Source organism: Haplochromis burtoni, unplaced genomic scaffold, assembly GCF_018398535.1.
Source record: "Haplochromis burtoni strain Fernald_Lab_line unplaced genomic scaffold, NCSU_Asbu1 Contig_926, whole genome shotgun sequence".
NCBI classification, from domain to species: Eukaryota; Metazoa; Chordata; class Actinopteri; order Cichliformes; family Cichlidae; genus Haplochromis; species Haplochromis burtoni.
Window position 1 is genome coordinate 80,688 of NW_024583287.1, and position 22,355 is coordinate 103,042.

The following is a 22,355-nucleotide window of genomic DNA, read 5'->3' on the forward strand; positions in this document are numbered from 1 at the left end:
GAGTCCATCCCACCTCGTGACAGTTTTCTTCCCAAAAAACACAATGTTGACGAAATGTTTTGCACCATCAAAGGCATCTGTGAGTGCCTGTGGTTTCATTGGACATCTTTTTCTACGAAGGTTTGAACTTTCACAAGAGAAGTGTGAAAATTGTCCATGTCTGTCTGACAAAAATGTATGAAGTGTGTAGTGGGGTGTTTTACAGTCTTAAAACATCTATAATCTATAATAATTGTAAAAAATAAAGTTGGATACTTTGCGGATTTCACCTATCGTGGGTTATTTTTAGAACATAACTCCTGCGATAAATGACCACTGTATGTAAAATAGCTGCTTGGTATTTTGTTTGAAAATGCTTTATGAAGTTATTATTATCCACATCTGCAGTTTTCATGCAATATCAGTTTGGTAAAAAACACATTCCTATAACTTTTATAATACAATAAAATGTACAACTACTACACACTACTGTGTACTAAGGGAACAAAGATTAAAATGTGACAGGGATAAAAAGCACTAATATCGCTCAAAGGAAAATAAACTTTATGTTTATCTCCATACTATCTAAATGTAACATTCAGTGCGTTTACTGCAGGTCCAGAAATCAGAGCTACCTCATCAGATCCAAGTGTGACATCAGCTGCACTCTTTACAGGAGACTCCAGCTGAACTCTGTGGAGCCTGATCTCAAGGTTTTTAAGTCTGACCCTGAAACCAGAAGAGGATCTTTCTGTCTCTTCAGATTCATTGTGATCCAGTGATGAGAATAATTTCATGACCACGCTGATGTTTGCACAGAGCAGATAATGAAGTGAATGTTTTTGCACATTGGTAACAGTGAAACAGTTTATTTGCAGCGTGGGATCGTTTGTGTGTGGTGTAGGAACTGAGATTCCTGAAGGTCTTGTCACACTGGTCACAGCTGAAGTTCCCTTTAACGTGTGTACGTTCATGTGTTTTACAATGAGCTGATTGTGAGAAGCTTTTGTCACAGTGTCTGCACTTGTATGGTTTCTCTCTTGTGTGGACTCGTTTATGCAGGTTTAGGTCACCTGCAGTAGTGAAGCCTCTCCCACATTCGTTGCAGTAGTTCATTTTGCCTCCAGTGTGTCTAAGTTGATGTTTTCTTAGGCTCCCACGATTACTGAAAGTTTTTCCACAAAGGTCACAAAGAAACTCTTTCCCGCCACCACAGTGCTCACAGGGTTGAGAACTGGATCCATCTGTGTCGCTCTGCTTCTAAACAAAGACACAAAGACAGTGTAAGTCAGGGAATTCCTTCAACATTTTTATTCTGAACGTCGCCTGAAATAAAGAGCAGCCTAATTACATTTTACTGTTTACATTATAACACTCAGCTTACTGGGCGAAGTTAGAAATAAAATGATTAAACTGCTGTTTTTTATGTACACATTGCTATGTGCTCATTAAAGAGTTGGCACTCCATGTAGTGATGGTCAAAACCTTCATTCAGCACTATGAATTATTGCGACTGACATGCTGAGTTGCGGAGGGTTCTGCAAACATGCTTACACATCACACTGGTTAAAGTCAGGGAGATACTTTTGCTTGACCAAGGGAGACCGAACATGTCCTGAGCTTAGATAATAACTAGAAACAGTATGCTGAAAATTGCTAGATAATTTTAAATGCAGCAAAGATAGGTTGGGGAGGTGATTTTTCGTTCTCCATCTTATTCCAGGAAGAGGGATGATACAAGACGAGGTCAAACGTGAATGAGGTGCAAGAGGAGAACCAGCCAGGAGAAGCCAGAAGAAAATAGTCATAACAATACATTTTTTCTTTTAGCATAAAACTGCGCGGCCCTCCTCTAAGGGCATCCTTTGTGAGAAAACAGACCGCTGATTTCACATCAATGTTCAGCACTGTAACTTTTAATTTCAACTGCTGAAGCAAATTAAATCTTTTTAAAAGAATAGACGCTCTGACACACATTATCAGTAAGCAGTCTCTGTTACTGTCAGTGGCTTCATCCATCTGTGATAAAAGTGTTTATCACGCACCTTATCATTAGGCTGTTCCACTATGTCCTCTGACATATAATAATAATAATAATAATAATAATAATAATAATAATAATAATAATAATAATAATAATAATAAATGTATACTTTATTGATCCCTGTGGGGAAATTACTCTCTCTGCATTTGACCGATTCACTCAGTGAAGCCGTGGGCAGCCACCTAGGAGGTGCACCAGGGAGCAGTGTGTAGGGACGGTATCTTGCTCAGGGGTACCTCAGGGTAGCTGTTCAGTGGATTTGAATGCGGACCTTCTGATCATGGGGCTCTACTAGAGCTGGGCGACAGAACGATAACGATATGTATTGCGAAATAACTTTTTCTCGATAGAAAAATTAAACTATTGCGATGGGCTTCATCTCTCTTGTCCTCTTAACAATAATAAAAAAAAAAAGACCAGCCAATCCAAATTAAGTAGTGCAGAGCCAAACCAATCACAGCTGCAGCGTCACATCACGTGACTTATTACGTACAGCACAAGTGCCAAGCTGCACATGTGTATTTGTTTGGGAAGCAGCCAGCCACCGTACCGCCCGGGTAATGGAGGGAATGAGTGTGCCGACTAGAAAAATCAACCGAGCGTGACCGAAGGTTACCGAAGAGAAAACAGATGATGGTTCCAACGCCGGAGAGATTGTCGAACGGAAGAGCCATAGAAGTTCCGTAGTGTGAAGGTATTTCGGCTATTTCAAGTCTGACAAAAAACAGAGTAGCGTGCACTGTAAATGTGCCGAAAGCAAGTCTGGAAATACAATAAAGCGGTGCAGCTCAGTCTCTGACTGGAAGCGCTAATTCGTCATTCGGCTTTTGTCAGACTAAAGTAACTGTTAAAACTGTTTGAAAAGCTCAGCTATACAACAAGGAGAGATTGAGAATTTCCTTTTAGTTCTCAGTTTATTTGATATTGACAAAAGTTAGTCAGTTTTGTCTGTTCTTCTGTAAAACAAACTAAGATTTATTTTTAGAATTAATATTTTGTTTCTAAGTGGAATTGACAATTTAGTCTGTTTCCTTTGTTCTATTTTGAAACTTAAACGCTTTAGCGGCTGCCTTTTGTGTAGTTTGCAATATTTGCCTTTATTTATCTGAAAAAGTCTCATGTTCCTTAAGTACATCTACCCTGTTGAACTTATTATGGGAAGTAAATATTTAAATCAAAACAAGCTGCTGATTATTTCACATTTTACTTGTGAGCAACGGCACATTTAAATCTTACAAATATAGTTATTTGGCTTATATCGTGATAGATATCGTTATCGCCTGAAATGGAAAAAAAAACAACATATCGTGATATGAAAAAAATCTCATATCACCCAGCTCTAGGCTCTACCTACTGAGCTTTCCCTGCCCCCATATTATAAATATGCTGATGCTATTAATTCCTCCACAATTGTGTGTGGCTTTTTACACTGTGCCACTTGGTAGGCAACTTTATAAGAGCAGAGGTAAGCATTTGCTGGCACGGATGCAGCTTTATTAAAAAGACACTGCTAAGGACAACTATTCACAAATTTTCGTTTAAAAAAAGTAAACTGACTTGTCTTTGTGCTGTGGATGTTTTGTCTCCAGGTGGCATTTAGCTTGTTTGGCTTTAAACTGTCCTCATTATCCACCATTGTAAAGGTGAAGACAAAGGTAAGATAGGCTTCATCAAATTTCTACTCTTTGGCTTGAAAGAGATTGGTTTGAAAACATAATTGGTGATGCTTCTGTTCTCTACTATGCTAGCAGTGCCTTTTTTTAAATTTATACCCACCCGCAATGGCTCTACTCTACCTCAGCACTCAAAGAGCTTTTTATAACATGCCTCATATACGATAGAAATGATATAAATTTTGCCAACGATAGAGATTTTGACTATCTGACGCTCTATCGCGATAGCGCATGTTGATGATGTCACCAAGCTGCGCCTGTTTTGGTCGAAAGCATCGCAGCGGCTACAACCATCATCATCAATTTATCATCATTTCATCTGCGCTTCCTCCACTTCTGTAACATTGATTCATTAATGTTGAATTCTCTCGCAGCTGCTCTATTCCCATGTTGTTGCAGTATATTAATAACTAACCTCGTATTGTGGATGAATGATCTCAGTTGTTCTCCTGACTGAAGTTTGGCCCGTGTATAGCATCCTGCTATGTGATTGCATTGATATTAAAATTAGTTCAAAAAAATGCTTCAAATGAATTGCAACTCTAAATCCGATTATGGATACAAAGTAACAGTGATCATTGTTTTTAGATAGATGACTTATGTTCTTTACTGACACTTGCCAAATTCCAGCAGAAATGGCAAATGTAACATGGGCCTGTATATGGTACAAAGTGGATACTGTGTCTACAGAGAATTAGTTATTCAGTGTTTTTGTAAGGATCATGGAAGCAAACCTCTGAACTGAAATTCAAGTGTGATAAATCCAAACAGTCCAGGGTAAAATAAAAATATAAATACATACCTCACAGTAACTGCACTTGTAGAGTTTCTTTCTGGTGTGGAGCTGTTGGTGGACTCTGAGGGATCGTGGAGATTTAAAAGCCTTATCACACAGGTCACATTTATAAAGTTTCTCCTCAGCGTGTGTAAACATGTGTTGTTTTAAGCTGTTGTATGTCACAAACAGTTTGCCACACTGATCACAGTAGCACACGTCATTTTTGGTGTGAATGCGTAGGTGTTTATTTCGGCTCTGTTTGCCGCTGAAGTGTCTTCCACAAATTCCACAACCGTACGCCTTAATTCCAGAGTGGGTAACTTGATGAAGCCGTAAATAGCTACTGTAAGGAAAATCTTTACCACACTGATCACAGGTGTACGGTTTAACTCCACTGTGGATTAACTGGTGTCTTTTTAGGTTTCCAGCCTGGGTAAAAGTCTTTCCACACAAGTCACAGTTGTATGGTCTCTCCCCAGTGTGGATGCGTCGATGTTTTGTCAAATACTCAGCAAGGATAAAAGATTTTCCACACAAGTCACAGCTGAATGGTCTCTCCCCAATGTGTCTAAGCCGATGTGTTTTTAGTGAATCCTTTCGAGAAAAATCTTTACCACACTCATCACAGCTGTACGCTTTAACACCACTGTGGATGATTTGGTGTGTTTTTAAGTGTCCAGCCTGGGTATAAGATTTTTCACACAACTCACAGCTGTAAGATTTAACTCCACTGTGGATGGATTGGTGTGTTTTTAGGCCTCTAGGACGGGTAAACCCCTTCCCACACACGTCACAGCTGTATTTTTTCTCTCCCTTTCTTCTGTGAGGTTTGTCGGCCTCCTGAGAGCGCTGACTTCTCGCTCCATGTTGGTCCTGCAGTGACAGAGATACAAACAGAGGCAGTGAGTGAAATGCAGTCGTGGAACAAACTGAACCTTCCAACTTCCTCCATTAGTGGAGTCAAAGATGTCACTAAACACACTGCAGTCAAGTCAAGACAGATTTCTTTGTATAGAACATTTAAAAGACATCAAGTGTCAGCGAAAGTGTTGAACAGAGAGATAATCTAAGGAAATAAAAAAATAAATGAGGTAAAGACAATACTACAAGATTCATTATGCCAATTTACTGTTTATAAGGTTGGGGAAACCTGCAGTCAGCTGAGACTGAAGAAGTCACTTGGATGAGTGACGAAACGTTTCTCCCACAAAACGCTACGTGCAGATGAACAGAATCAACTTTTGGAGCAATAACTGTGCTGCCATGATTAGTGCCTCTGTGCTGTCTTTCAGTCCAGCTTTGTCCAGCCACTGGTAGGACTTCTGGATGTCAGCCACTTCCTCTATCTGCTGGTGGTACATACCGTGCAGGGGCCTGTCCTCCCATTATGGTTCCTCCTCTTCCTTGGATTTCTGCTGCCCGAGGAACTCACTGAGCATGCGTTTAAAAAAAAAAAAATCTCAGTTTTTGGTGATTCGAAACGCCGTTTACGTGTGGACGAAACAGCTGCGTTTTCCAAAATACCCGTGTAGGTGCGGACGCAGCGTAAAAGAGTTAGTAGTTTATTTTATTACTACCTGTAATTTATTGCAGATTACTTGTATTTGCTTAATTGTTTACTAAATGTTTGAGGTGTGAAACAAACCACAATGGAGCAAAATATGGGCGTGTGTGGTTGGAGGGTGTTTGTTCACGCGCGAGAAGGGGGGGCGCGAACATTTTTCTTGTAAAACAAGGGGAGCCCAGCAAAAAAAGTTTGGGAATCACTGCTCTACAGGGTACACTCCTATATGTGCCAGACATGGGCTCCTTCAATTCATGGTCCTACACAGATTACATACCTCAAGTTAGCAAGATTCGATACAGGAGCTGCCCCCTGTGTAACAGACTGCCATGTGTGCATGTGTGCTGATAAAATGTGATCTTTGTGCTTTCTTGTAACTTCTGTGGTTTTTGTTTGTGAATGTAGCTTCTGTATGTATGGAGGAGCCCAGGATGGAAAAGATAAAGCTGCTGTTAACATCCAGCTGTGCACACAGTTTCAATAACAGTGTAACTGAGATATTTTTCTCACCTTTTGTGTTAAAGTCATCGTTTCCTCTGTAGTAGCTGAGCTGAGTCCAAATGGCTGAAATTAGCTGCTCCACCAGACTCTTCTCCTCCCGTTACTCAGCTGGGACACAAAAAAAAAGTATAGATATGTATTTTATCCCTGACAAAAAGAAGCAGACCAAAATCTTATATCCCAATATAAGACATTCCTCATCCTGATAACAATATATATCCAAAATAGTGCATTTTCTTTAAATTCTGTAAATGTCGGGCAACTTGACTTGTGTGAAGTGTTTTCAGCTGAGCATTGTGTACATGGAGTTGAGTGTTTTGACCAATGCATGAAACTAGATATTTTCAGACATCATTTATTACATGGCACACTGTGGGGAACAGCCGGTTCTAATGTTTGAGTCTAAGGTTCATTTTGAGCACCTGACGGTTGTTTCTTGTATTTTGCACACTGGTGTTGCTTGTGAACCTTGTGTGATACCCACCAACGTGTGATCACATTTTTGTGAATTCATTTATGTTTAAGCAAGTGACATTTTCATTTGAAATTGCCCTAAATTAACTAGTTTTAATAGGAGACCTGATAACTAGTCCGGGATATTTGTAGCATATGCTTCATTTTTGTACCAGTAGGTGGCAGTGTGAGACCATGGTTTGGCCTGTTGTTAGCAGTCAGAAGTCTATGATCCGCACTGTTTTCTCATAATGGTGGAGTATTCAGGAAGGACAAGCCACGTCTCCCTGTCTGATCATGTTTGTCCTGCTTGCCGGCCAGCATCGTGCCAGAAATATAAAGTAAAAGCAGTCACACCCGATATATTGCATAGATTAGTTATAAAAGTCGGAAACTGAAAGCGCACAACATTGCGTAGTATAATATATTAGATTTTTGTAAGTATTTGTTTACGGCTTTAGCAGCATGCTATGGGTATACTGTTCGGCTCCATCATGTATTGTTTTAGTCGCTTTTTCTGCCATAAAGCGTTTCCTTAAATTCATCACACATATTGAGATGGTGCTGATTACATAATTCTTTCAGAATATTTGGGATTTATGGATTTATCTGTTTAGCATTTGTTTTGAAGAAAGCTTGATAAGAAAACTAGGTATGTCTATGACAGTGAAATATGTTGATTCTCTTTGTCTAGCTAATAACAGAATACATATATGGAATATGGAACAGGTAAATACACTGTTGTAATACTGTACTGTAACAAAAAGTGCATACGTGTGAAACTCTGCACTCAAGTTTCAAGTACAAATTTTGACCCTATTTTTCTTCCTTTCATCTAATTGGCCAATGTCATGTCAATCACAAATTTAACTATCCAATCAGAGAATAGATGGGTTTGGCTGTCGGAGGGGTGTAAAGGTGTTGAGGACCTTTCGGACATTCTTCATTCTACCTGCACTGATATCTTGGACTCTATTGCTCCGCTCAGGACTGTGCGCGCTAAGCATTTATCAGAGCCGTGGTTGAACGAACATACGCGCTCCCTTAGACGTGACTACAGACGCGCCGAAAGATTGCACGTTTCCCTACAGATTTTAAGGACTCGTTTTTCTGCTTACCAAGAAGCTGTAAAAGCTGCAAAGACAGTTTGTCTCAAACTTAGTGTCAGTAAACAGTCACAGGCATCAGGTACTTTTTAATGTCCTTAACCCTTTAAGACCTACCATAGAACCAAGTCCGCCAGAGCTTATATTATATTTTTACATGTTGTAGTGCCATTTTTGGAGCATTTCAAGTTGCTATACATCAATACAACAATACAATACAACCGGGGTGGCTGTAGCTCAGGTGGCAGAGCAGGTCAGCCACTAATCAGAAGGTCGGTGGTTCGATCCCAGGCTGCCTCCTGGCTGCATGCCAAATATCCTTGGGCAAGATACTCACCCCATGTTTGCCTACTGGTGGTGGTCAGAGGGCCCGGTGGCGCCTGTGTCCGGCAGCCTCGCCTCTGTCAGTGCGCCCCAGGGTGGCTGTGGCTACAATGAAGCTGCCATCGCCAGTGTGTGAATGACTGAATGTAGTGTAAAGCGCTTTGGGGTCCTTAGGGACTGAGTAAAGCACTATACAAATGCAGGCCATTTACCATTTATAGCCCAAATTTGAATATATGCATTAATTGCATAGTAATTACATAAATTGCAATAAACTACAAAAAAGTTGAAAATCGTTTTGTTTTTTTAACATATATTTCTAGTTAGAGAAATTTAAGAGGCTTATCCCTCAAAACTTTAAATGTAAAAAAGTTGCACAAAATAGTTTCCCACCACAGGAAATTTATTTTGATTTTTTTCATAGTTTTATTTTTGAAATACACCAATTTTTATATACTGCAGGAAAAATAAAAATAAATATTATACTGCAAATTTGCAAATTTGCAAAAAAAAACAAACAAAACAAACAGCATATGCATCAAAACAAACGATTTCCAGCGGTGCAATTTGACTTTAAGCATCCCAGAAACGACACAGAAAGTCATAAAATCAAACATAACTTTTAAAAACACCAGTATAGGCTTACAAGACACTGATGAAAAAAAACAAAACTACATTTTCGCGAAAATGACGCGGAAAATGACGAAAATGAGTGCTGCCCTTTTATTGTTGGACTTGTCAGCAGCTTTTGACACGGTTGACCACGACATCCTGTTATCACGGCTAGAATTTCATGCTGGCCTAAAAGGATCTGCCCTCCAGTGGTTTCGGTCCTATTTGTCAGAAAGGTCTTTTTTATGTCAATATAGGCCCCCACAACTCCAAAATAGCCCCTCTTAAATACGGTGTACCTCAAGGCTCTCTTTTGGGTCCTGCCCTGTTCGCACTCTATTTGTTGTTGTTGTTGTTGTTGTTGTTGGGCTCCATCTTCTCGTGCTACAGCATTTAATTTCACTGTTTTGCTGATGATTTCCAGATTTATCTACCTTTAAAAGCAGGATCAGACCGTCCCCAGCTCTTATTACGCTGCCTTGATGATGTCAAACAGTGGTTGTCATTAAAATTTTTTAAAGCTAAATGAAAATAAAACTGATGTTGTCATTTTTGGCAACTTTAATCATATCGACAGCACTCTGGGCCCCTTTCCTTCTATTGTAAAACACATGTAAAAAACCTCGGAGTCAACCTTGATGGTTCTTTTAAATTGAATAAGCAGGTGAGTGCAGTAGTTCAGTCCTGCTTTTTTCAGTTAAGACAGGTAAAGCCATACCTCCCGGCTAATTATTGTGGACTTCAGGAAGCACACAGCCCCACTCCCCCCCATCATCCTGACTGACACCCCCATCACCTCTGTGGACTCATTCCGCTTCCTGGGTACCACCATCACCCAGGACCTGAAGTGGGAGCCCACCATCACCTTCGTCATTAAGAAAGCCCAGCAGAGGATGTACTTCCTGAGGCAGCTGAAGAAATTCAACCTGCCAACACGGACGATGATGCAATTCTACACTGCAATCATCGAGTCCATCCTCACCTCCTCCATCACCGTGTGGTACGCTGGAGCCACTATCAGGGACAAACAGAGACTGCAGCGTGTTGTGCGCTCTGCTGAGAAGGTGATTGGCTGCAGACTCCCATCTCTGCAGGACCTGTACACCTCCAGGACACTGCGGCGTGCAGCTCGGATCTCAGCTGACCCTTCTCACCCTGGACACAGTCTGTTTGACCTGCTCCCCTCAGGCAGGAGGCTCCGGTCCATTCGCACCAGAACCTCTCGCCATAAGAACAGTTTCTTCCCCTCTGCTGTGGACACATGAACAATAACCCATGACTGTTCCCACCACTAACACATGACCCTACGCTGTGTTCACTGCATCATTCCATGTTTGGCACTGATCACCACCTGCACTCATGTATATATCATGTATATATCTATCTACTTAGCACTTTTAATTCTTATTCTCATTTTTATTTTCATGTCTATTTAAGCTTAATTTATAACAGTATTTATAACAGTATGTTTGCACTGAAGCACCGCAGCAATTTCCTAATGTTGTAAACCCGCTCAACATTTGGCAATAAAACCCTTTCTGATTCTGATTTAACGTCTTTGAGCGTGTTATTCACCTTTTCCTTACTTGCAGATTAGACTACTGCAATTCATTGTATTATGGTCTAGATCAGGCCACCATCCATCGTCTTCAGATGGTTCAAAATGCAGCTGCTCGCCTGCTAACTGGTACCAAACGGAGAGAGCATATAACCCCAGTTTTAGCTTCTTTACACTGGCTTCCTGTCTCCTACAGGATCCAATTTAAACTTTTACTTTTTGTTTTTAAGTCACTTAATGCCCGAGCCCCTCCTTACCTGTCTGAGCTCCTCTCTGCCTATGCTCCAGGAAAACCCACGAGGTCTAGCTCAAAACTAATGCTGGCCATCCCACGGACTAACCTCGTGGTGATAGATCCTTCTCTGTTGCAGGTCCCAGACTTTGGAATAGTCTCCCCTTAACTATTAGATCTGCACAAACACTTGAGCAATTTAAATCATTACTGAAGACACATTTCTATGCCCTGGCTTTTAACACACTATGACCCAAGCATTCTGGTCTTATTTGAATTAGTTTTAGTTATTGTTTTAATTCTCTTATTGTTTTATACTGTTATTGTATTACATTGTTGCTTTTTAATGCCATTTTTATATTGTTAAGCACTTTGTGCAGCATCGGCTGTTTGAAATGTGCCATATCAATAAACTTGACCTTGACAAGCTCATTGACTGAACCTCTGGACAGGTCAGGTGTTAATGGGAAGACCTGGTTAAAGATGTCACTACTGTCTTCAGTTATACACGTTTTATATTTAAAATTGATTCAGGATTTAATACCTCGATCAGAAAATTGATTGAAACCTACTTTTAAAAAAGTCATTAATTACTAATTACTTAGTCAATATTGTATTTAAAATACTTATCTAATTACTGTGTCAGAAAAGTAACTTAATTACTAAATAAGTAATTTAACTAAATACTTCTTAAAATCCCTGTAAACCTTCAGTGGGCAAACAATAGAAATTAAACTCTTTAAATAATAAATAATTTTTTTTTAAAGACGGAGACTCTACAGTACGCAGCGGTAGCATCTCTTCCACAAAGTAGCCTGCAATCATTTTTTAAGCTCACCTTTGTAAGCACCTTCTGTGCTGCTGAAGTAAAATCAGGTTTTGCCTGCTTAGCAGGAGTTGCTGCGGTGTTATCCATGGATGATGAACAAGGATCATAGCTTACATATTACTGTAATATTCTTGTCTGCTTGTTTCAGAAAAGTGAAGAGACGGGAATATGTCCATTTCATAAAACAGCCACTCGCTTCAGCCGAGTCCGACATCTTCCGCTTTAGAATACGACTGTGCAGCAAACTGGCGCGAAATGACGCGCAGCTGCACTACAGCGATGTTAAAGCGGCAGAGTTTACTTCTACGTTTAGAAGATAAATTGTTGAAGTTAAATAATGATATTCTGCGAGTTTAATTATTTTACAATGTAACGCAAGCACATTGTAAGTAACTGTAATTAAAATACCTAAAAATGAACAGTAATTAGTTACTCTACTTTTTCAGTGGAAAAATAATTTAATTACAGTAACGCATTACTTAGTAACGCATTACACCCTACACTGCTTGACACCACAATTGTGCAAGTGAAGCAAAAGGCAAGATACACGTCATCATATTTTCGACTCTTTGGCTTAGAAGGATGTTAGTTTGGAAGCATATCTGGCGATCTTCATCTTCTGCTTTAGGTTTGCATGTGAGCCTCATCAAAAACCTGCCCATTATGCTAGCAGTGTCCAAGCATTTTTCTTTTAAATTTATTTTTTACTCATAGCGTAACATCTGGTAACATAACATCTCTATTAAGGGAGAAGTTAAAAGTCAAAGATCTCTGTATAATTTTCAGTGCTGCCAAATGTGGATTTAATTCCTCACTGCACTGTGTGTGTCTGTTTATAGATTCAATAAAACACGTGTAGTTCTCCCAAAATCCTTCCCCTTCTCATCAGACTATGCCCAACCCAAAAACAACCCCAAACTAATGAAATATGTAATTTTGAGAGTATTTTATTTGTTATATTAGCTTTTGGGATAAAACCAAGTAATATGATGATAATAAAATAATAAAAACACTAAGAATCATTTAATATTTTAGTTTCTTTACTTTAACTAAAAGAATAATAATAAAAACAAACGACCAAAATATAAGCTCCAAATTTGATCTTAGTACTGAAAATACCTTATTACTATTATTAAATTATTATTTTTAGCTATGGTTGTGACTACTGTAAGGAATACATATGCAGCAGGCCCCTAATATTCCGGCCATCCTCGTAAAGGAGAAGAAAACTACAGGATCATTTAAACAACCTTGTGAGTTTAGGTGTACAGTTTCCTGAATTTACGAGGTGCACCTAAAGGTACTGTTGAATAGCGATGCCCGCACTGAACTGTACATAATGCTTTTTTAACCCTGGATGTGGCTCGGTGCTTACCTTTAGATGAGCCCACAAACCGAGAGAAACTCCGCGATGAAGCTGCAACTCTTTCCAAACACAGGAAACAGATCAGGGAGCAGAGACCCACGTGGTTCACGCTGATCTCAGCTACGATCCAGGAGACAAGGGTGGGCAGATCGATGCAGATATCGATCAGGACGTTGGTAGTGGTTTATGATCGATACTTTAGTTCGTTTCTCTCCTCTAAGTTCACTACTTTACTCCCGTTTCATGAAAAAGCAGCTCTCTCTGCTCGGCTCCTCTCCTGCACACACACTTTGCTCCGCCCCCTTCTTCTTCTGCCGTATAGGGTTTACAGGCGGTTGGCAAACAGCAAAATGGTGCATTGCCGCCACCAACTGGTGTGGAGTGCGGACCGGAATGTCAAAAAAAAAAAAAAATCCTCTCGAACAAATGGGTCTGCCTTAAAAACCAAAATACAGCCTGATAACTTTCACTTAAAGACGTCGTGCGAAACAGATCAATCAAGTCCAACTTCACTTCCATATCGTCCAGCTTTTTGATCATTTGTCTCCTTTCAATATCAAACCTCTGACAATTCAAGAAACATGTTCTATTGTTTCCTGTTCCCTACTGCAGTCATTCCCCTGTACAGCGTTTACCTATTAAAAACAAGGTGCTATTTGAACCAGTGTGTCCGAAACTCAGTCGAGATATAATCGTATCCTCTATCATGTTTCGGCCTGTACTTCTCATTTTCCCCACTTTCCTTTAGATTTTATAAAACCATCGCCCTTTCCTCTCTTCCTCCCATTGCTTTTGCCACCTTTCCTTCATTTTGTATCGTACTGTACTCTTGAGCTCCGTCCTACTCACACTAATAACCATATCTACCATCGGTCTCCTTGTTGCGACTTTTGCTGTCCTATCTGCCATTTCATTTCCTTTACCTCCATGATGCGCTGGTACCCATAAGAATGTGACCATAAGCCCCATCATAACAAGTCTGAACAATGTTTGCTGGATCTGTATCAGAATGTCAGTCTGCAGTCTGAGTGACAGTCTTGCAGACTGGCCAGTGAAGAGCTCGAGTCTGAAAATGTCACAGATCTTAGTGGTTTTGTTTCTTCAATCCACTGGACAGCTAACAATAATGAAACCATTTCACCCGTGTACACTGATAAATCGTCACTGATCCTTTCCCCTACCTTGATATTAAATTCTGGAACTATAAAGGCTATCCCGCTTTGGTTGGCTGTATTCTTTGATGCATCTGTGTAGATTTTGACATAACTCTAATACTGATTAATATATTCCTGTGCTGTATGTAGATTTAAGATAAACCCCTCTCCTTGTTCTTTTTCTTTAACAATGTGAAATCTGCTACTGCATCAGCGAGCATCCATGGTGGTATTGTAGGCAACGGTGCTGTTTGACTTATGTTTATCTTGTCCTGATTAAGTTCAGGTGCTTTCTGTCCCACTGTCCACCCAAAACTCTTCTATTCATGTTTCTCTTTCTCCCAGCATGGTTGGAAAACTGTTTTTGTCGGATGATCCTGACCACGTCCTTGTAAACCTGCCCAGTAATTCAATGCCAGTTGCTCTCTTCTTATTTGTAATGGCATTTCCCCCATTTCTACCTGTACAGCTGCTGCAGATGTTGTTTTGAATGCGCCTGAGCAAAGTCTTAACGCTTGATATTGGATACCATCCAACTTACAAAGACTTGTTCTGACAGCAGAATTATATACTACACACCCATAATCCAATACTGACCTAATCAACCCAGTATATAAAGCTTTTAAAGATTTCCTATCAACCCCCCAGTCAGTTCCCACTAAGCACCTCATTATATTCAACACTTTCTTGTAGTGATGGTCCGCTTGAAGCTGAAGCTCCGGTGCGTGTGTCAAAAAAATCAGCACACTGCTTCAGAAGCTCTGTGTCGAAGCTTGCTTCGTTTGGCCAGAGTCATGTGATCAGTGACGTCCGAAGCTTCATTTAGAACCTAACTGCTTTGGTAGAAAAACTTCCACTTGACTCTTTACATTTAATGTTGTAAAATATATATTTTATTGTTTAATTAATCTGAAAATGTTAGTCTGCCAAATGTGCAGCAATTTAATGTATTTATTCTCTTTAGCTGATAGTTTGTGGGGCCCAGGTAGACTGTATAACTGCATCTCTACCAGTTTCTCACTACACCTCCAGGACACTGCGGCGTGCAGCTCGGATCTCAGCTGACCCTTCTCACCCTGGACACAGTCTGTTTGACCTGCTCCCCTCAGGCAGGAGGCTCCGGTCCATTCGCACCAGAACCTCTCGCCATAAGAACAGTTTCTTCCCCTCTGCTGTTGGACACATGAACAATAACCACATGACTGTTCCCACCACTAACACATGACCCTACGCTGTGTCACTGCATCATTCCATGTTTGGCACTGATCACCACCTGCACTCATGTATATATCATGTATATATCTATCTACTTAGCACTTTTAATTCTTATTCTCATTTTTATTTTCATGTCTATTTAAGCTTAATTTACAACAGTATTTATAACAGTATGTTTGCACTGAAGCACCGCAGCAATTTCCTAATGTTGTAAACCCGCTCAACATTTGGCAATAAAACCCTTTCTGATTCTGATTCTAACGTCTTTGAGCGTGTTATTCACCTTTTCCTTACTTGCAGATTAGACTACTGCAATTCATTGTATTATGGTCTAGATCAGGCCACCATCCATCGTCTTCAGATGGTTCAAAATGCAGCTGCTCGCCTGCTAACTGGTACCAAACGGAGAGAGCATATAACCCCAGTTTTAGCTTCTTTACACTGGCTTCCTGTCTCCTACAGGATCCAATTTAAACTTTTACTTTTTGTTTTTAAGTCACTTAATGCCCGAGCCCCTCCTTACCTGTCTGAGCTCCTCTCTGCCTATGCTCCAGGAAAAACCACGAGGTCTAGCTCAAAACTAATGTTGTCCATCCCACGGACTAACCCGTGGTGATAGATCCTTCTCTGTGGCAGGTCCCAGACTTTGGAATAGTCTCCCCTTAAATATTAGATCTGCACAAACACTTGAGCAATTTAAATCTTTACTAAAGACACATTTCTATGCCCTGGCTTTTAACACACTATGACCCAAGCATTCTGGTCTTATTTGAATTAGTTTTAGTTATTGTTTTAATTCTCTTATTGTTTTATACTGTTATTGTATTAAATTGTTGCTTTTTAATGCCATTTTTATATTGTTAAGCACTTTGTGCAGCATCGGCTGTTTGAAATGTGCCATATCAATAAACTTGACCTTGACAAGCTCATTGACTGAACCTCTGGACAGGTCAGGTGTTAATGGGAAGACCTGGTTAAAGATGTCACTACTGTCTTCAGTTATACACGTTTTATATTTAAAATTGATTCAGGATTTAATACCTCGATCAGAAAATTGATTGAAACCTACTTTTAAAAAAGTAATTAATTACTAATTACTTAGTCAATATTGTATTTAAAATACTTATCTAATTACTGTGTCAGAAAAGTAACTTAATTACTAAATAAGTAATTTAACTAAATACTTCTTAAAATCCCTATAAACCTTGAGTGGGCAAACAATAGAAATTAAACTCTTTAAATAATAAATAATTTTTTTTAAAGACGGAGACTCTACAGTACGCAGCGGTAGCATCTCTTCCACAATGTAGCCTGCAATCATTTTTTAAGCTCACCTTTTTAAGCACCTTCTGTGCTGCTGAAGTAAAATCAGGTTTTGCCTGCTTAGCAGGAGTTGCTGCGGTGTTATCCATGGATGATGAACAAGGATCATAGCTTACATATTACTGTAATATTCTTGTCTGCTTGTTTCAGAAAAGTGAAGAGACGGGAATATGTCCATTTCATAAAACAGCCACTCGCTTCAGCCGAGTCCGACATCTTCCGCTTTAGAATACGACTATGCAGCAAACTGGCGCGAAATGACGTGCAGCTGCACTACAGCGATGTTAAAGCGGCAGAGTTTACTTCTACGTTTAGAAGATAAATTATTGAAATTAAATAATGATATTCAGCGAGTTTAATTATTTTACAATGTAACGCAAGTACATTGTAAGTAACTGTAATTAAAATACCTAAAAATGAACAGTAATTAGTTACTCTACTTTTTCAGTGGAAAAGTAATTTAATTACAGTAACGCGTTACTTAGTAACGCATTACACCCAACACTGCTTGGCACCACAATTGTGCAAGTGAAGCAAAAGGCAAGATACACGTCATCATATTTTCTACTCTTTGGCTTAGAAGGATGTTGGTTTGGAAGCATATCTGGCGATCTTCATCTTCTGCTTTAGGTTTGCATGTGAGCCTCATCAAAAACCTGCCCATTATGCTAGCAGTGTCCAAGCATTTTTCTTTTAAATTTATTTTTTACTCATAGCGTAACATCTGGTAACATAACATCTCTATTAAGGGAGAAGTTAAAAGTCAAAGATCTCTGTATAATTTTCAGTGCTGCCAAATGTGGATTTAATTCCTCACTGCACTGTGTGTGTCTGTTTATAGATTCAATAAAACACGTGTAGTTCTCCCAAAATCCTTCCCCTTCTCATCAGACTATGCCCAACCCAAAAACAACCCCAAACTAATGAAATATGTAATTTTGAGAGTATTTTATTTGTTATATTAGCTTTTGGGATAAAACCAAGTAATATGATGATAATAAAATAATAAAAACACTAAGAATCATTTAATATTTTAGTTTCTTTACTTTAACTAAAAGAATAATAATAAAAACAAACGACCAAAATATAAGCTCCAAATTTGATCTTAGTACTGAAAATACCTTATTACTATTATTAAATTATTATTTTTAGCTATGGTTGTGACTACTGTAAGGAATACATATGCAGCAGGCCCCTAATATTCCGGCCATCCTCGTAAAGGAGAAGAAAACTACAGGATCATTTAAACAACCTTGTGAGTTTAGGTGTACAGTTTCCTGAATTTACGAGGTGCACCTAAAGGTACTGTTGAATAGCGATGCCCGCACTGAACTGTACATAATGCTTTTTTAACCCTGGATGTGGCTCGGTGCTTACCTTTAGATGAGCCCACAAACCGAGAGAAACTCCGCGATGAAGCTGCAACTCTTTCCAAACACAGGAAACAGATCAGGGAGCAGAGACCCACGTGGTTCACGCTGATCGCAGCTACGATCCAGGAGACAAGGGTGGGCAGATCGATGCAGATATCGATCAGGACGTTGGTAGTGGTTTATGATCGATACTTTAGTTCGTTTCTCTCCTCTGAGTTCACTACTTTACTCCCGTTTCATGACAAAGCAGCTCTCTCTGCTCGGCTCCTCTCCTGCACACACACTGCTCCGCCCCCTTCTTTTTCTTCTTCTTCTGCCGTATAGGGTTTACAGGCGGTTGGCAAACAGCAAAATGGTGCATTACCGCCACTAACTGGTGTGGAGTGTGGACAGAAATGACAAAAAAAAAAAATTCAAATTCTCCGAACAAATGGGTCTGCCTTAAAAACCAAAATACAGCCCTGATAACTTTCACTTACAGAGGTCGTGCGAAACAAATCAATCAAGTCCAACTTCACTTCCATATCGTCCAGCTTTTTGATCAGTTGTCTCCTTTCAATATCAAACCTCTGACAATTCAAGAAACATGTTCTATTGTTTCCTGTTCCCTACTGCAGTCACACTCCCCTGTACAGTGTTTACCTATTAAAAACAAGTGCTATTTAAACCAGTGTGTCCAAATCTCAGTCGAGATATAATCGTTCCTCTATCCTGTTTCGGCCTGTACTTCTCATTTCCCCACTTTCCTTTGATTTTATAAAACCATCGCCCTTTCCTCTCTTCCTCCCATTGCTTTTGCCACCTTTCCTTCATTTTGTATCGTATTACTCTTGAGCTCCGTCCTACTCACACTAATAACCATATCTACCATCGGTCTCCTTGTTGCGACTTTTGCTGTCCTATCTGCCATTTCATTTCCTTTACCTCCATGATGCGCTGGTACCCATAAGAATGTGACCATAAGCCCCATCATAACAAGTCTGAACAATGTTTGCTGGATCTCTATCAGAATGTCAGTCTGCATTCTGAGTGACTGTCTTGCAGACTGGCCAGTGAAGAGCTCGAGTCTGAACATATCACAGATCTTAGTGGTTTTGTTTCTTCAATCCACTGGACTGCTAACAATATGAAACCATTTCACCTGTGTACACTGATAAATCGTCACTGATCCTTTCCCCACCTTGATATTAAATTCAGGAACTATAAAGGCTATCCCGACTTTGGTTGGCTGTATTCTTTGATGCATCTGTGTAGATTTTGACATAACTATAATACTGATTAATATATTCCTGTGCTGTATGTAGATTTAAGATAAACCCCTCTCCTTGTTCTTTTTCTTTAACAATGTGAAATCTGCTACTGCATCAGCGAGCATCCATGGTGGTATTGTAGGCAACGGTGCTGTTTGACTTATGTTTATCTTGTCCTGATTAAGTTCAGGTGCTTTCTGTCCCACTGTCCACCCAAAACTCTTCTATTCAGTTTTCTTTCTCCCAGCATGGTTGGAAAACAGTTTTTGTCGATGATCTGTGACCATGTCCTTGTAAATTGCCCAGTAATTCAATGTCAGTTGCTCTCTTCTTATTTGTAATGGCATTTCCCCCATTTCTACCTGTAGTGATGCTGCAGATGTTGTTTTGAATGCACCTGAGCAAAGTCTTAACGCTTGATATTGGATACTATCAACTTAGAAGACTTGTTCTGGCAGCAGAATTATATACTATCACACCCATAATCCAATACTGACCTAATCAACCCAGTATATAAAGCTTTTAAAGATTTCCTATCAGCCCCACAGTCAGTTCCCACTAAGCACCTCATTATATTCAACACTTTCTTTAGTGATGGCCGCTTGAAGCTGAAGCTCCGGTGCGTGTGTCAAAAAAATCAGCACACTGCTTCAGAAGCACTGTGTCGAAGCTTGCTTCGTTTGGCCAGAGTCACGTGATCAGTGACGTCCAAAGCTTCATTTAGAACCTAACTGCTTTGGTAGAAAAACTTCCACTTGATTCTTTACATGTAATGTTGTAAAATATATATTTTATTGTTTAATTAATCTGAAAATGTTAGTCTGCCAAATGTGCAGCAATTGAATTTATTTATTCTCTTTAGCTGATAGTTGGTGGGGCCCAGGTAGACTGTATAACTGCATCTCTACCAGTTTCTGTGCCTCCAGCCTCCTCTGGTGCCATGTGAAGGGATTTTCCTTAAGGCAGGAGAAATTATCTCCACGAAAAGGAACAGGTTCGGCCATCGCACAGTGGAACAAATTCTCTTCTTAAATAAAATGGAAAAGGGTTACCTTAAATGCATCATGTTTTTAATTTGCAAGTTCATAAGCACTTTCCCTTTCACAATCAATTCTACCCCCAGGTCAAAATATGTTATGGAAAATTTCCCTAATATAATATTATTTATAATATACCCGTCTAGCGTTAATCTGCATAAGTGACATGGAGGCAGGACCTCACAGCAGAAGCATACTCCATAATGTGTTGTACATTATCATATGTAATTGGTATTTTTCAATTATTGTATTTACCAACATCAAGAAGTCGAAAAGCAAAGAAAGACCACACAATGGTGCATGTTTAAACAAGGAGAGTTTACTGGTCAAATATTTATTAAACAAATAAACACATTTTTTTAACCACCAAAAAAATACACGTTCAAAGCAACACAACGGGGCCCAATATCAGACAGAATTCCACTCTGTACAGTGGGCAATCTAGCACCCCCAGGCTTCTACCTTTCTACCTATAAAACCCGAGAGCAGCCAAATGGCTGGTAGGTAGCTCTTTAGCTTCAGCCAAGTGGAAGCTAAATTGTCTAGTCATTCATATGTAAATTGGGTCGTTGAGTCGTTATCTGGGAATTCTGGAGGGAGGGGATGGGTGTGTGATTGAGGGCCATCTAAGTTTGCCATCTTAGGGAGAAATCACACATGGGTATATGTCCTTTGTTGCTAAGATTTATTGATAAAAACAGTACAAAAAACCAACCATTTGTACACATATTTACAAATAATAATAAAAAGTGAGTGAGTACAAACAATTCAACATTTCCAGCAATCACTCACAATCCTGGCACTGCCATGGTATCTGTAGTCTGCATTTACCACATGTGTATCTTTTGCAGTGAACACATCGCACAGTGGCATGATTGTTCTTGCAGTTGTGTTTGACCTGACACGAGGCTCTTTTTCCAGGGCTGATGTGTGAAGGTTGTGTCCGAAGCAACTGTTCTTTTCTTGCCTTCTTCCCAGCTACATGAGAGCGAGCCAACTCTTTGCAAGCGTCCACCAGGAAGTCCACCCGTCTTTCCTTCGTCCCGGTGCATGCTTGATACAGCACATGTGCATTCAGTGCTGCCATGTCAATCATGTTATAAAACACGGCGACTGGCCAGCGCCGTGTTCCTTTGCGGACAGTGTACTCCCGAACCATCTGGTCCATCACATCCACGCCACACTTTGTTTTGTTGTAAAGGGTGACAGTGTTTGGCTTCCTTTTGGTGGTGTTATCAGTCTGAACCACGCCGTGCATGCTGCTAAGAATATAGACTGTCTTCTTCCGTTTGGCCGCATACGCCGTCAGCGTGGCAGCAGAGGTTGAAAACACCTAAGAAATAAGATAAATTGTTATTTCCATAGCCCTTTTACACACAATGAAACACATAAACATAGAACCACAAAAGACCTGCAACATACCTGAGTGGTGAATGCATTGCGATCTGTCTGTCTAGTGGATTGAGGAATTTCCCTGCGAATCCTGTTGACTGTGCCGAGGATGGTGGTTTTCCGTCTAAGAAGTTTTTGTGCCAGTGAAAGCGATGTGAAAAAATTGTCCGTGGTAACATTTCTGCCCTTGTCTAGGAATGGTTCCATCAGCCTCATTACGACATTTTCAGAAAGTCTCTCCCCAGTGGGACGACTGGGGTCCTTGCCAAGATATGAAGAGAAAGACTTGGATTTGTGCAGACCAAAATTGATCCAACTTGCGGTTTACTTGCAATATACTGCAGGAAACGCACCGAGTCTTTGATGGGAAAAGCTGTTGTCATACACTTTATTTATGAAGATATGTAGCATGAAACAAGAGCTTGTGGTAACTGAAGAACTATATTGATGTGTACTGTTTTTATCAATAAATCTTAGCAACAAAGGACATATACCCATGTGTGTTGATTTCTCCCTAAGATGGCAAACTTAGATGGCCCTCAATCACACACCCCCACTCCCCTCCCTCCAGAATTCCCAGATAACGACTCAA

General features: G+C 39.9%; 2 protein-coding genes across 2 annotated transcripts; both read right to left on the reverse strand.

Annotated features, from left to right (window-relative positions):
- Positions 1 to 662: 662 nt before the first annotated feature.
- Positions 663 to 13,203, reverse strand: LOC102297394 (zinc finger protein 184-like; the record flags this gene model as incomplete). The annotated part of the gene is made up of 5 exons (XM_042216124.1): positions 663 to 1,239; positions 4,499 to 5,347; positions 5,838 to 5,905; positions 6,549 to 6,602; positions 13,029 to 13,203. Coding segments are annotated over 5 exons (1,641 nt in total), but the record flags the coding sequence as incomplete, so codon positions are not given.
- Positions 13,204 to 13,249: 46 nt separating this feature from the next.
- LOC121812909 lies at positions 13,250 to 22,032 on the reverse strand. The gene is made up of 3 exons (XM_042216125.1): positions 21,794 to 22,032; positions 21,339 to 21,704; positions 13,250 to 13,390 (listed from the first exon to the last, which is right to left on the reverse strand). The coding sequence occupies exons 1-3, from the start codon at positions 21,977 to 21,979 to the stop codon at positions 13,250 to 13,252; spliced, it is 693 nt and encodes a 230-aa protein (XP_042072059.1). The 5' UTR covers positions 21,980 to 22,032.
- Positions 22,033 to 22,355: the final 323 nt, after the last annotated feature.

Bases quoted from the DNA above. Each gene is read 5' to 3' on its own strand.
- LOC121812909 (XM_042216125.1), bottom strand. From the start codon at position 21,979: ATGAGGCTGATGGAACCATTCCTAGACAAGGGCAGAAATGTTACCACG. The intron at 21,705-21,793 runs GTATGTTGCAGG...CTTATTTCTTAG, and splicing joins GCAATGCATTCACCACTCAG to GTGTTTTCAACCTCTGCTGC. The intron at 13,391-21,338 runs GCAAGAAAAGAA...ACTCCACACCAG, and splicing joins CTCATGTAGCTGGGAAGAAG to TTGGTGGCGGCAATGCACCA.